This window comes from Caretta caretta, chromosome 9, assembly GCF_965140235.1.
Source record: "Caretta caretta isolate rCarCar2 chromosome 9, rCarCar1.hap1, whole genome shotgun sequence".
Lineage (NCBI taxonomy): Eukaryota > Metazoa > Chordata > Testudines > Cheloniidae > Caretta > Caretta caretta.
Genome location: NC_134214.1, coordinates 44734723 through 44748486, shown reverse-complemented (window position 1 = coordinate 44748486; position 13764 = coordinate 44734723). Strand labels below are relative to the sequence as shown.

The 13764-nt window shown below is 42.7% G+C and overlaps 1 protein-coding gene across 4 annotated transcripts in view; it reads left to right on the top strand.

Moving 5' to 3' along the window:
- Window positions 1–746: 746 nt before the first annotated feature.
- The window catches only part of ANKMY1 (ankyrin repeat and MYND domain containing 1), a 57601-nt gene continuing 44583 nt past the window's right edge, over window positions 747–13764 (top strand). For 3 of the 4 annotated variants that reach the window (XM_048863475.2, XM_048863474.2, XM_048863476.2), the window contains exons 1-3: window positions 747–949; window positions 2380–2677; window positions 12588–12734. In XM_048863475.2, coding sequence (XP_048719432.2) covers window positions 927–949; window positions 2380–2677; window positions 12588–12734 — 468 coding nt within the window. In that variant the 5' untranslated portion in view covers window positions 747–926. Of the gene's footprint in view, window positions 950–2379; window positions 2678–12552; window positions 12735–13764 lie in introns of those variants that run through there. The other variant, XM_048863477.2, reaches the window with a different exon arrangement.

The following is a 13764-nucleotide window of genomic DNA, read 5'->3' as shown; positions in this document are numbered from 1 at the left end:
CTCTCCTTGCCCTACTAAGGAATCATGTGTGGTTTCCTAGCAACCTAAGAATTTGAGGCTTTACTTTCTAGTCTGCAGTTGCAAGAGAATCTGGGAGGCGGCACTGTTATCTATAGACTCAACAGAGAGAGCAAAAGCAGCAGCAGATAGAGGTTTTCTCTCTCCACCTGCCCTTTGTTACCTGAAGGAGAAGGTGTTACACTTTTCATTTTTTGTCATGCCCTCTGCTCCCAGATCTTGGCCTGGAGAACCAACGGCTATGTCTGGAATGCCCCTTAATGCCCTCCCAGAAGGTAGAGCATGGGGTGCGTGGTTTCCCGGTTTCTGAGAACTCAGGAAGTTGAATGGGGCAGCAGGGGTTAAAAAGAGGGCTCCAGTTTTCTCCAGAGGGCACTGATAAGCCAGAGCGAGAGGCATTTGGGAATAAGCAGAGGAATAGAAAACTTTTGAATGTGGGCGTGAAGTTAAAAATAATAAAATAATGGCTGCTGAATATTCCTTCAGTGCCTAGTTTTGTGCCATCATTAAATCTGTCCGTCCCCCTAGTAGTGTAATAAACGAACGTCTGTTCAAAAATTCCCCGCACCCCTCGCAGCACGGGCCAGCACTGGGTGGGGGCGGGGCTTGCTGGGCCGGGGGGGCCAATGGCAAGCAAGGGAGAGGCCAGTTTCACAAACACACACCTGGGTCTCCATGGAAACCCGGACTCTGGCACAGTCCATGTGGGCTCGGGGGACGGGGGGAGGGGTTGGAGCGCCCTGTGCTGGCGCCGGCGGGAGGCGGGTTAAGTAGCTCGGTGTCCCCCTCCGCGCTGGGGCTAATGCTGGACTCGCCGCTCCTCCCCGCGGGACCGCTGCTCCCTCGCGCCCCCGCCCCAGCAGTGGTCGGGCCCGCGGCGCTGGCCGGGGCTGCGCTGGGACGGGCTGATGGAGCCACCTGCCGCTGCTGGGTGGGTGCCGGGGGGAGCTCGGGGTTTCCTGTGCCGAGGCCGGGGTCATGGCCCGCCTGCAGCTTGGGCGAAGGGCAGAGAGCGCAGTGTATGTATGTGTATGTGTGTGTGTGTGGTACTTGTGCGTGCCGGGGCTTGGAGTGTGTGTCTGTGTGCACAAGCGTGTGGGAATGGGCATGTGAAGTACTTGTGTGTGCGCAGGGACTTGGAGTTTTCGTGTGCCCACGCGTGGGAGCGTGCATGTGTGTCCAGGAGCGCGGAGTCCGTGCATACACACGAATGCACGTGAAGTACGTGTGTATGGCAGGGTTGGGGTGTTTGTGTGTGTGCACGTATGTGGTGTGCAGGAGCTTGGAATGTGTGCATGCATACACGTGTGGGAGCACACATTTGTGCATGGGCTTGGAGGGCATATACATGGGGAAGTGCAGTTGTATACAGGGATTCCAAGTGTGTGTGTACATATGTGGGATGTGTGTATGCAGGGATTGGGGTGCTTGTGTGTTCACATGTGTGTGTCAGAGGGTGTGCAGGAGCTTTGAGTCTGTGTACATGCATGTGCCATGCTCCATGCATAGGTAGGGTTACCAACTTTGGTTGGATGAATTCCTGGAGGTTTCATCACAGTGACATTATCTTTAATTAAAGATTAATTTTAATTCCTGGAGACTCCAGGAGAATCCTGGAGGGTTTGCAACCCTATGCATGGGATGTGTGAAGTGCATGTGTTCAGGGGTGTGTATGTCTGCCAGTAGGACGGTACCTTGGGGCGTGATGTGAAAGTGGGATTGTACATGTGAGGGTGTTGGGTATGTCATGATGTACGTGAGAGTTTGTATATGTATGTGTTGGGGGGAGAGAATATACACATAGTATTTCGGTTTGTCGGTGGCAGGTGTTAATGATGAATGTGTTCTAAAAGTGCATTGTCAAAGGAATCTGCATTTCTTATATTCTTAGAAGCTTGTTTGACTGTATGTGTTTGGGATGGGAGCCATGCTTCACCAGTTGCAATGGGGTTTGTGAGAAGTGTATACCTTCAGCTCTATGTTGCTTTTACTTTGGTACTAAATTGGAATGGTTATCCAAAGTACTTACTCGTTTGTCATCATTTTCATACATATCTCCTATGTTTGATTAACTCATTTATATTAACAAGAAGACCTATTCTTCTCGTTCTATAAAATGGCCCATTATAGAGGTGCAGCCTGTTTAGTCTGGACTTCTGGAATAATATTTTTCCTCTGCCTTCAGTGTGTTCTTTGATTTTATATACCATCAGTATTAGGTATTATGCAGTAAACAGTGTGTGTTTGGAATGGTTATATTGGAGTTAGATTTTTTTATTCTGTGTGAAGCAAAATAGTTGCAGCTTCATATGGTGTTAGTTTGGGACTCTGATTTGAATTTTGTGTCTCTTCTGAGTGTAGTTTCAGGCTGATCAAAGAAGATACAGAAGGTGATTATGAACAAGGTTCTAGTCTGATCAGAGAAGAAGAAACAGAAGACTATGTTGAACAAGGTTCCAGTCTCTTGGATGAAGAGAGAGAATCTCAGACGGAAGAAGATGGTGAACAGTTAGTGAAATTGACTGAAGATGACATTAGCAGTAATAGCATCATACTTACAAGTGGCATTCAGGAATGGCCAGATGGTTCCAGTTACAAAGGGGAATTTGGGTTTGATCTAAAGCTTGGTTATGGAGAATTCTCATGGGTCAATGGTGAGGTAAACTGGTTTATTCTATTTAAAATTTACATTAAGTGCATGTCTATCTGATGGCAGGTTTGATTTGTACATAATGATGTTAAGGAACACACATTGGTAAGTTTATCACTCTTCAAATCAATATACAAGGTGTAATAAATAAATAAGTCTCTGCCTGACAAATAGGATGTATATTTTTGCCTTTTACAAATGCTGCATTTATGGTGCACAACACAGTATGCTGAAAGTTCAGCAAGCACTGCTCCTCATGCTAAAACTGGGAATTCTGTTAAAGTTATTAACATAAAATAGGTTTCAGAATAGCAGCCGTGTTAGTCTGTATCCACAAAAAGAAAAGTAGTACTTGTGGCACCTCAGAGAATAACAAATTTATTTGAGCATAAGATAAAGTGAGCTGTAGCTCACGAAAGCATATGCTCAAATAAATTTGTTAGTCTCGAAGGTGCCACAAGTACTCCTTTTCTTTTAACATAAAATAGGTATGTCAGTATGTCCTATTGGCAGCCACTGTGTTGCCAAATAGTTACAGAACGAAACATTAACTGCGTGGGATCCAAATATCAGAAATTGTAAATTAGTTTGCATTTGCTTTGGTGCTTGTAGTTTTTAATATTGGAAGAAGAACTTTTAAGGTTTAAACATTAATTCAGTTTTAAGGCAGGATGGAAATTAGTTTACAATCTGATATTCAGACATCATTTTGTTAATGCCAATATAAGTTTGGCTAATAGTCATTTTATGTAGCTGACATTACTTGTAGGCTACCATCAATGACATTTATCAAATATTATCTTATTTCTGTGCAGTATCAGCCATTTTAGTAAGAAATCAAGATTTTACTATGGTATTTCCTCCTTTGAGTGCTAGCAGTTTGATCATGCCACCGTTTCATCTTTTAGGCCTTGACTTTCATACTGTCCTTTTGCACTTTGGACTTGAACATTCAGTCCTCTAGTTGCCCTACTGTATTCTCCTTTCATAGTCCATTCTAAAAATCCAACATCTACTTCTTTGTCTTGAATTTAATATAGGAAGTTGTGTTGTCGAGCAGTGCCTTTTTGATATACCAGTCTGATTACTCTAAATGGGATTGAGGTCATCCCATATGTTACTTTTCGCTGGAGAACTATGCTCTAAAAGTTAATACTTCTAGTCCTTCGGGAAGTTTGCTCAAATTCGTGTCTGCTGTGGAGAAATATTACATTGAATAAATCCTTCTCTCACTGATACTGGCATTTTATACTTGGTCTGACTTTGTGTGACTAGACTTTCAAAAAGTTTATTGTGCAGTGGATTAGTCAAACATAATCACAAATTTACCCCTGTTATACAGTTGTAATATACTAGACAGTCTACTTTTGCAAACCCATCTAGTGAAGAAGTATAAGGGAACATGCTACAAATGCAAATGTTTACATACATTTGCATCTTTCTGATACTCTTACTTACACCGAACTAGATAGATAGATCCAGCTTTTTTTTAAAAAAAAAAATAAGCAAGAAGAGGTGAAACAGGTGCTTTATATTTTCATATTTATATTTTTATTGGTGGGACATTATAACAGTCGAGAACTCTCAATGTCACACTGTTACTTCTTAGAATGGTTCTGTCTCTCCACCTGCTGGTTAGTAATATAATAACAGTAAAAATGAAACAGGATTCAAAGTTGCAGGTAAATCAATTTGTTCTGTTACTTCTAAGATTTAGCATGGCCTCAGTCTGAGTATCTATAGATTTATCATATTAGAAGATGATTGCATTGTGGTGGGAAGATGCCAGGTTCACTTAGTGGTACCTGCTGAATTTGTGAAACTTATTAAAATGCCCTCAGATATTTACATTAGAAATTGCGATGGAGAAACAAGAACCATTTTTTGTTGTTGTGTGCCTAGCAAAATGGGGCCCTGATCTAGGACCTGGGGCATAGTCAGTACTGCTCTAATAAAGCAGTATTTTCTAGTTGGCTGAGATTGGGAACTAGGAACTCTGTGTCCTAATCATAGTTCTGTCATTGGCTTGCTGTACGGCTCTGAGTACGTCAGTTTGGTCCCTATCCTATGCTCCTGGCAAACCCAGATATCCCAACAGCTTTGCTGGTAGTTTTGGGTATGCACGGGCACAGGATCAGGCTGTTTGTCTCTGTGTTGGTTTCACTGTCTGTAAATAGGTATAGTAGTATTCTTGTTATGCAAACAAGTATTATGAGAATGAATCATAAGATGTCTATTTATGCTTTAAAAATGACTGTAATGCTCGCTTACTTCATGCGGATGCTGTGACAAATGATTAGCATTTGTCCATGTGTTCAAACTGTAAAGTGCTATAAATAACAATGAGAATATTTACTAAGTGCCTAATGTTACTAAAGAGTGAGACATGGGAGAAGTCCCTGCAGCTGGTAGCAGAGTGGAAGGCCCAGTGAGTTGGGGGAGGGAAAGGAGGGGCCGCTGTCCATGGAGATGGCTCCTGGGTCTGTAGATCTAGGGAGTCCTTTCTCCATGTGTCTCCACAGCCTGCATGGCTGAGAGGCTTTGCCCCTGTAACTCTGTAGGCCCACTAGTCATTTCCCTGTAAGGGGAAGCCTCATAGAAAATCCTGCAAGAGCAAACATACATTTTTCTAACCACCTGCAGGGCTAGTCTGTCCCATAAATCAAGTAATACGTGCAAGCAGGTAGGTCTTGCTGTGAACTGGAGAACGGCCTGAACACTGTAACCCGTATTTTCTTTATTTTTTTCTTGCAATTTTCAATATATTTTTCCTGATAATAATACGTAAAATTTCCATGGCCGCCGGCTACTGTGTAGCTTATTGGCTCTTTCAAAGCTAGTGACTTCAAATCTAGTTAAGAGTGTATTCTGTTTATATCTCTTCCCTTTGTCCAATAGATCACTACATTTTTGATGTGTAATTACATTTAATCATTTAGCAAAAATATTAATTTTAGTTCCAATTCAGAGATATGCTGAGCACCTTGCAGAACCACTACTTTTGATTGAAGTAAAAACTAATATACAGTAATAAGTCTAATTTTAATGAAATTTTGCAAGCAGATAGATCCTGGATTGGAGTGGGGAACTCGCCTTGTTTGAACGTTATCTCTTGTGCTCCATTTTTATTAATGTTAGTAATTCTCAATATGTTTCTATTGCACTCATTGATCAGGTGAGCTGTTCTCTTGCTAATTTAATCACTGTAATTTCCCATGGATGTAGCCTAGTGGAGAATGTGTCTATCTGCCTTATATTATAAAGGTGGTGTGTTCATACCTTGTGAAAACATAAAAATTAACATTTCTCTTTCCTTTTTTCTGTGAATATACTGAACATTATCATGGAGCTGTTGGAGTTTCTATGCAGTTAGTCATAACTTGCTATTTCTTATCAGATGGACTTTGACCCTGTTAAATTAGATGTGAAAAAAATTTCTTGAGAAATTTCTCATATATGTAGAGTTGCCAATTTTCTAACTGCACAAAACCGAACACCCTTGCCCCAACCCCTACCCCGCCCTTCCCTGAGGCCCCACCCCTTCTCCGAGGTTCCCCTTCCTCTGCCGCTTGCTCTTCCCCACCTTCGCTCACTTTTACTGGGCTGGGGCAGGGGGTTGGGATGTGGGAGGGGGTGAGGGCTCCTGCTGGGGGTGCGGGCTCTGGAGTGGGGCCGGGGATGAGGGGTTTGGGGTGTAGGAGGGGGCTCTGGGCTGGGGCTGAGGGGTTCGGAGTGTGGGAGGGGAGAGGGCTGTGGGCTCCAGGCAGCGCTTACCTCAGGTGGCTCCCGGAAGCAGCCAGCAAGTCCAGCTCCAAGGTGGATGGGCCAGGGGGCTCTGTGCGCTGCCTGCACCCACAGGCGCCTCCCCTGTAGCTCCCAGTGGCAGCTCCTGCATCTAGGAGCTGGACATGCTGGCCACTTCTCGGAGCTACGTGGAGCCAGGGCAGGTAGGGAGCCTGCCTCAGCCCTGCTGCGCTGCCGACCAGACTTTGTGGCCTGGTCACCAGTGCTGACCGGAGCTACCAAGGTCCCTTTTCGACTGGGTGTTCCAGTGGAAAAATAGATGCCTGGCAAACCTACATAAATGGCTGCCTGCCTGAGGAAAACTAACTTAGAAATTATTAGAAATCCCCATACCTGAAGAAGAACTCTGTGTAAAACTCGAAAGCTTGTCTCTCACCAACAGAATTTGGTCCAATAAAAGATATTACCTCACTCACCTCGGTGTCATCTGTCTAAGAATCTGTGAGATTTGTTGCACTAGTTGTCTTGGAGATCAGAATATTTGATAAATCAGTGTTTTCAGGTTTTGCTGTATATGAATTAAATTAAATCTGTTAGGTTGATGACTCTTCACTCCTGGGCTGTGGCCAGTGCCGAGTGACTAGAAGGCTTTGGTACCTTTCTGTACCATATCTGTGCGATCTTTTGAAGCACCAATACGAAGGTAAATTTCTTTTCCTTTGAGACATTGGGTTATAAAAACTGCAGTGGCAATATGTTCCCTTAAGAAAAGAAATGTAATATTAGTAAGAACAGTTCAATACCATCTTTCCTCCAAGCACATAGCAAAGGTGGTGTTTAATATGAGACCCCCCATCCAAGTCTTGGTTGCTGCCATCCTTTTTTCTTTCCACTGGCCCTAAATGTACAAAGTGAAGCCTTCCCAAAGGGCTTGGGCCCTTTTTAGAGGAATGAATTTGGGAACATTGACCTACCTATTAACCCTTTCTCTGGATCAAGGAGAGTAAAGAATGAAATAAGAGTTACAATTGTTTTCTCTTATGTTCTCTTTAGGTCCCCTCCTTGAGATCAGCCTGCAGATGCTCCGTTCCCTCTGGCCATTCAGTGCTCTTTTCCCTCTCTGCTCTTGGCAGACTCCCTGTGCTGCTCCTTCCCTGGCTGCTCTTGGACACTTCTTGTGCTTCACTGGGTCACTCCATTTTGTCAGTCTTAAGTGCTCATTTTCCTTTGGGCTGTTCTCTTGCTGTCTCCTGGGGTATTTCACTCGTAGCTTTGCATGGACAATTCTGTACTCTGCTTTTTTTTGGGGTCCTTGGGCTGAGTCTCACCTCTTGATTTTCACTGAATTTCACCTTTGTTTCTCTGTTGTTCCTTAGGCTGTGTTTCAGGCGCATCCCTAGCTCTTAGTCTTTTTCTCAACTCTCTTCTTTTCACTGTTCCTTTCTCTGTACAGTTGAATGCCTTCTGTAGGATTAACCACCGCAGCATAACAGAATCACTTTCACTATCTCCAGCAGAGGTAACGCAAGCCCTCTGCCCCCAAATCTGCTTCTCATTTCTCCTTTTCCTGCAGAAATGTCAAAGGCAGTTTTGTACTTGGACCCTACTGCTCTGTACATAGTTCAATTGGTTCTGCAGGCCTGAAAGGTTTAGTACTTGAATATTGGGCTTTATCTGTGCTTCCTATCAGCTCCCCTTGGACATAGTTTCATCTGTGGCAATCATGAGTGTTGCCCTGTAGTTTGTTCAGCAGGGGATTCCGTCAGAACAATGTAATCAGAAACCTCCATTGGGGACTCATTACCTGGGGAGAGGGGGCATCTGAGGTGCACCCCTGTGTTCCTGCAACACCCAAATGGGAATATATTTAACTTGTTCCGTCTGCATTTCTTTAGAAGTTCATTTAACTGGCTTTATGTCACCAGCTCTAGAAAAAGGACCTCATTCTAGTAAACAGATGCGGCTCAGACTTTGGCACTGTAAGCTTTTTCACATCATTCACCAATGTTCCTCACCCTTGACCTGCAAGGACCTTCTCAAAGAGCCCATTTGGTCCTTTGTCTTTCTCCTGAGAGTGCCAACAAATGTCAGTTAATGCCTGTAGTGGTGGCTCAGTGTCTTTGGTGATGCATACCTCTGTTCAGCTCCTACTGGACAGGCATCAATGATTTGTTCCATGGAGAGTAATGATTTTTAGTCTCTGTCAATTAAGGTAGGACTCAAATTGGTGACCTAGAAGTGAAAGGATCCATGTCAGATTCTATTACTAATCCCCAAACTATCCAGTCATTTTGTCTGGACTATAATAATTTTACTGAGGATAGTCACAACATAGTCCACATATCAGTGGGACATTAGCAAGCCATCTGGTGCTTTGATGCACCGGAAATTGTAGAAACATCATATAGGGGAGAATGGGTATGTTTTAAGGTGTTGAGCATCAGGTAATTTTATCTCCAAATTACTCAGAAAAGAGAAACAAGATATGGTAAGCCATATCTTAATGACTATCTCTCTTAATTGTCCCTTAATGATTGTCTTTGTACTACGCCTTAAGGGATGCTATGATTAAAGGTGAGCTAAATCCTCAGTTATAACATTAGATAATTGGATTTAAATAGAAAACATTTGCAGATTACACCAAAGAAACTAATACCATTTAAAGAAAAGGAGTACTTGTGGCACCTTAGAGACTAACCAATTTATTTGAGCATAAGCTTTTGTGAGCTACAGCTCATTTCATCGAATGCATACTGTGGAAAATACAGAAGATGTTTTTATACACACAGACCATGTAAAGTATTTAAAGACTGAACAAAGGTTTTACGTTTCATTGTGTTGAGTAACCAAGAACTTCTTAAAACAATTCCCAACTATATATGTTTTCCTTATCATTAAAAGAATTAAGACTTTTAGAATGTTTATCAAAGGAATGGGTTCAATAAGAATATTCTAGAGTTCTTTAAATAGGGGTGAGTGTGTGAAATCTTAGGTTTTCCTCTTTGAAATGAGGAGGGTGAGACAAGGGGTGATAAAGAGGTTTTTACATAGTTTTGTAGCCTTGATATACTACATGCTATGTGTCACTTTTTTCTGTTAGGTCCTAGGAAAAGACATTCTTTAAGAATGGGGAGGTGCCTGGTCTTTGAGAGGACATTCCTGGTGGTTTTTAACTTTAAACCATATGTCTCTCAAGATTACAATCTGCAGTATCTTCACCCGCTGTTTGCAACCGAAAACTCCTACCAAACACTGTATTCATGGCAAAAAATCACAATAGCCAACATTTTTGTAGTCCTTCAGACAGAATATACAATATTAAAGCAAAACAGAAATGCTAAAGCTGCATTTAAGAGTCTGGTGAAATATGCTTTCACAGCCCAGAAGATGTCATTCTCCTTGACACCTTTTGTGCCTGCAGAGGTTTCCTAGTTTTATTAGTTAGCTTGAACATACTTTAATAAACACTCCTTTAATAAAATAAACACCCCAAAACATAAGAATGTGATCTATCCTATTGTCCAAGAACATGTAGGTATCTTCTAAAATTCAGTCAAGGTGAGCTTGTAATAAACTAAAACTGTCATAGGGCTTCTGTTTTTTGAGTTTATTAATTTCATTTTTCAGGAGTTATTTTTCACAATTTTTGAATTCTACATAATGTCCAAAAACTGGGTGTTTTCAGGGCTTTCTCTTTGTATATACATGTAGCACTGTTTCAAAGAGCACTACATTAAAATGCACTGGGGAATCTTTAGTTTTCACCAGCAGGGTCTACCTGGACCAATTAATGCGCAACACATTAGTGTGCTTTAGCAGTCACACCCCTGTAGTCTGTATTACTGCTCCATGTATACAGGTCCTTGGATGGTAGCCAGGGAGCCTGGACTTCACCTGTATAAACAAGCTGCACTTGGGCAAAAGGTGAAGTCAACATGAATTGGATGGGGCGGAATAAGTAGGTGTGATATATCTCCAACTTTAAAAGGCTTTTTGATACTGTCTCACATGACCTTCCCATAAGCACACTAGGGAAATATAGACTAGACAAACCTACTTACTATAAGATGGGTGCACAACTGGCAGGAAAACTGTACTCAGAGTAGATATCACAGTTAAACTGGAAGGTTATATTGAGTGGGATCCCACAGGGATCTGTTCTGGGTCCAGTTCTATTCAATAACTTCATCTATTATTTGGATAATTGCATAGAGAGTACATTTACAAAGTTTGTGGATGATACTAAGCTGGGAGGGTTGCAAGCACTTTGGATGACAAGATTAGAATTCAAAATTATCTTGACAAACTGGAGAAATGGTCTGAAATAAATAGAATTAAATTCAATAAGTACAAATGCAAAGTACTACACTTAGGAAGGAATACTCAATTGCACAAATACAAGATAGGAAGTGACTGCCTAGGAAGGAGTATTGCTGAAAAGGATCTGAGGGTTATAGTGGATCACAAGCTAAATATGACTCAACAGTGTAATACTCTCGCAAAAAGGCGAACATTCTTCTGGGATGTATTAGCAGGAGTATTGTAAGCAAGACATGAGAAGTAATTCTTCTGCTCTACTCAGCATTGATAGGGCCTCAGCTGGAGTATTGTGTCTAGTTCTGGGCACCACGCTTCAGCAAAGAGTTGATAAACTGGAGAAAGTCCAGAGGAGAGCAACAAAAATGATGAAAAGTCTAGAAAACATGCCCCATGAGGGAAGATTGAAAACATTGGGTTTGTTTCGCCTGGAGAAGAGAAGACTGGCGGTAGGGGACATAGTCTTCAGGTATATAAAAGGTTGTTATTAAGAGGAGGGTGATAAATTGTTCTTCTTATCTACTGAGGACAGGACAGGAAGTAATCGGCTTAAGTTGCAGCAAGGAAGATTTAGGTTAGACATGAGAAAAAACTTGCTAATTGTAAGGATAGTTAAGCTTTGGAATAGATTACCTAGGAAGGTAGTGGAACCTCCATCACTGGAGGTTTTTAAGAAACAGGTTAGATATACACCTGCTAGGGATGCGGAAGCTCTATATATTAGAGTTTCATTAATCATTTTTCATCAATATTGAGGTTTATCCCCCTACAAAAACGAGAAGGCTCAATTAGGGGTTGTTTGTTTTTTGTTTTTTTTTTTAATATGGTGGTTATATTAGAAGAATAGGTAGGTTCAATGTTAAAGTTGTAACCGGATTTTTACCTCCTCTTCTCATGTATCCGTGTATAAAAATGTATTACCTTGACTAACAGCTGTTATGGTGAAAGTCCTACCCACCAATTCACCCTTTATTTGTTAGACTGGACTCTCTGGAGGTACAGGGACTGTTTTCTCAGGATTGCACACTAGAGGGAGCCAGCAGGTCCCTCTGGCTTAGACTAGCTCCAGTGGGAACCAACTGTTGGACTTTATAATAGGATTCAGGGTCAACTGTGTACCTGGGGCCTTCTAAGAATAGCTGTGGGGGAGCAGAGGCTCCTTCTTCCAGGGGTTAGTGGCCTGGGAATCTGATAGGAGAGAACAGGGTGATGGATGGATGACTGACCTGCCAGGGAGAGATCAGTGAAGGATGAAGGGCCTGGGGTGATGTCTCTTTCAACACAGGGCTTCTCCAGGTTAGAGTAAGTAAGTTGGAGACAGCTGCTCCCGGCAGACCCATCTCTGGTCTGCAACTGGGCATACATTTATAGCATGGGCACCTGATTTTGAGCCAGATATATGTTTCTGTGGATACTCTGGATTTCCCTGGTACTGCAACTTCAATACCTCCCTATTTCATATGTACACACAAAAGAGCTGGGTCAGCTGCCGAGCGTTTAAATAGCTACTGGCTTACTCTGTGTCCCATTGTGACTTGGGGCACTTGAATGTGTGAACATTTGGACTTATCTCCTTCTAAAGTGTTGGGAGTTACAGGCCCTACCATATGTCACTGGAAAAATAGTAGGTGAAATCCTGGCCTAGTTGAACTTGAGGGGAGTTTTTTCATTGGCTTCAATGGGGTCACGATTTTGGCTAGTTTTCCAAAGATGCGCAATGGCTTGACACTCTGTATATACCAAGATCTTGTGTGGGCGTCTTCTCTAGTATTGCTCCATTGTAGTGAGGAACAATTACAAGCCACTTATTTCTCTTCCCTCAGCTGTATCATTTTCCTCTTTTTCTGGTGCATCACAGAGGTATGTGGGGCAGTTTTACAAGGACCATCGCCATGGCAAAGGGACGTACTTTTGGCCCGAGAGTTCCAAATTTACCGGATCATTTTATCTTAGCCATAAAGAAGGATATGGGACCATGGAATTCAAGGATGGCAGAAACTATCAGGTAACAGGATGAAATTGACTGTATTCTAATGACTGATAGCACTAACAGAATATGAGTTTGTGCTGCCATCATGGTCTCTGTGGCTTTCTCACGAAGCATGGGTGTGAAGGCTGGAATGTGTTTCTGAAGTATGTGTAGATCATTAATGGCTAAAATTTGCACTCTGGTAATAAAATACCAACAAGAAAAAAAAAAAAAAGAAGCTTTAAGCTTCTAAAGTAGTTGCTCTAATTCATGCCTTTTACAGAAATGACCAAAAATAGGAGCCTCAATTGAGCCAGAGCTTCAAAAACCATGTGCCCAAAGCAGATATCACTTTGGAGTGTGTCTGTTGATGGGCAGGGAACAGGACAGCTGGAGCTGCAGGTTCTTGTCTCTGAAGGTAGCAATAAACTTGGGAGCAGAGTGGCCCTGGTGTTATGTTCCTTTAAGAAGGAAGTGACCAGGCAGCAAAGGCCTGAGGGGAGAGAGGGAGGGAGGTGTCTGTATTGTTTTTATGTTGAGGGAGCAGGAGAGCAGAGTAGGTGTTGCTGTTTTCTTTTTCAGGCCATGTGGGTGAGCTGGGGAGCAGAGGGCCAGGCTGCCACTGCTGTCTGCATGGGTGGGAGTGGGAGGCCAGGAGCTGGTGGAGAGGTAAGGGGCGGGGGCAAGATGGGCAAATGAGTGATTGAGAGGATGTGTTTAAAGAGCAGAGAAATATTTGAGGGAGGATTGGGGAAGATGACGCACAACAGACGTAAAGGGGCAGAGGACTGAACCCAGTGTAGGGAAGGAAAGGGGAAAGGACGTAAGGAGGTGGAGTGGGAAGGAAGAAAGGAAGAGAGGAAACAGTGTGCACACAAAACCGTGCAGCAAGATGCACAGAAGGAACAAAAGAGGAGTTGAAGCCAAGCAGGGACAGAAGGTGTCCCAAAAACACAAGAGGCAGGTGACGTTTATTAAATAGAAAATTGACTGGCAGTCTTACACAGTGGGTGATCCTTGTGTGTGTGTGAGCTAGTATTTTTCATCTCCACTACTAGGCTTAACA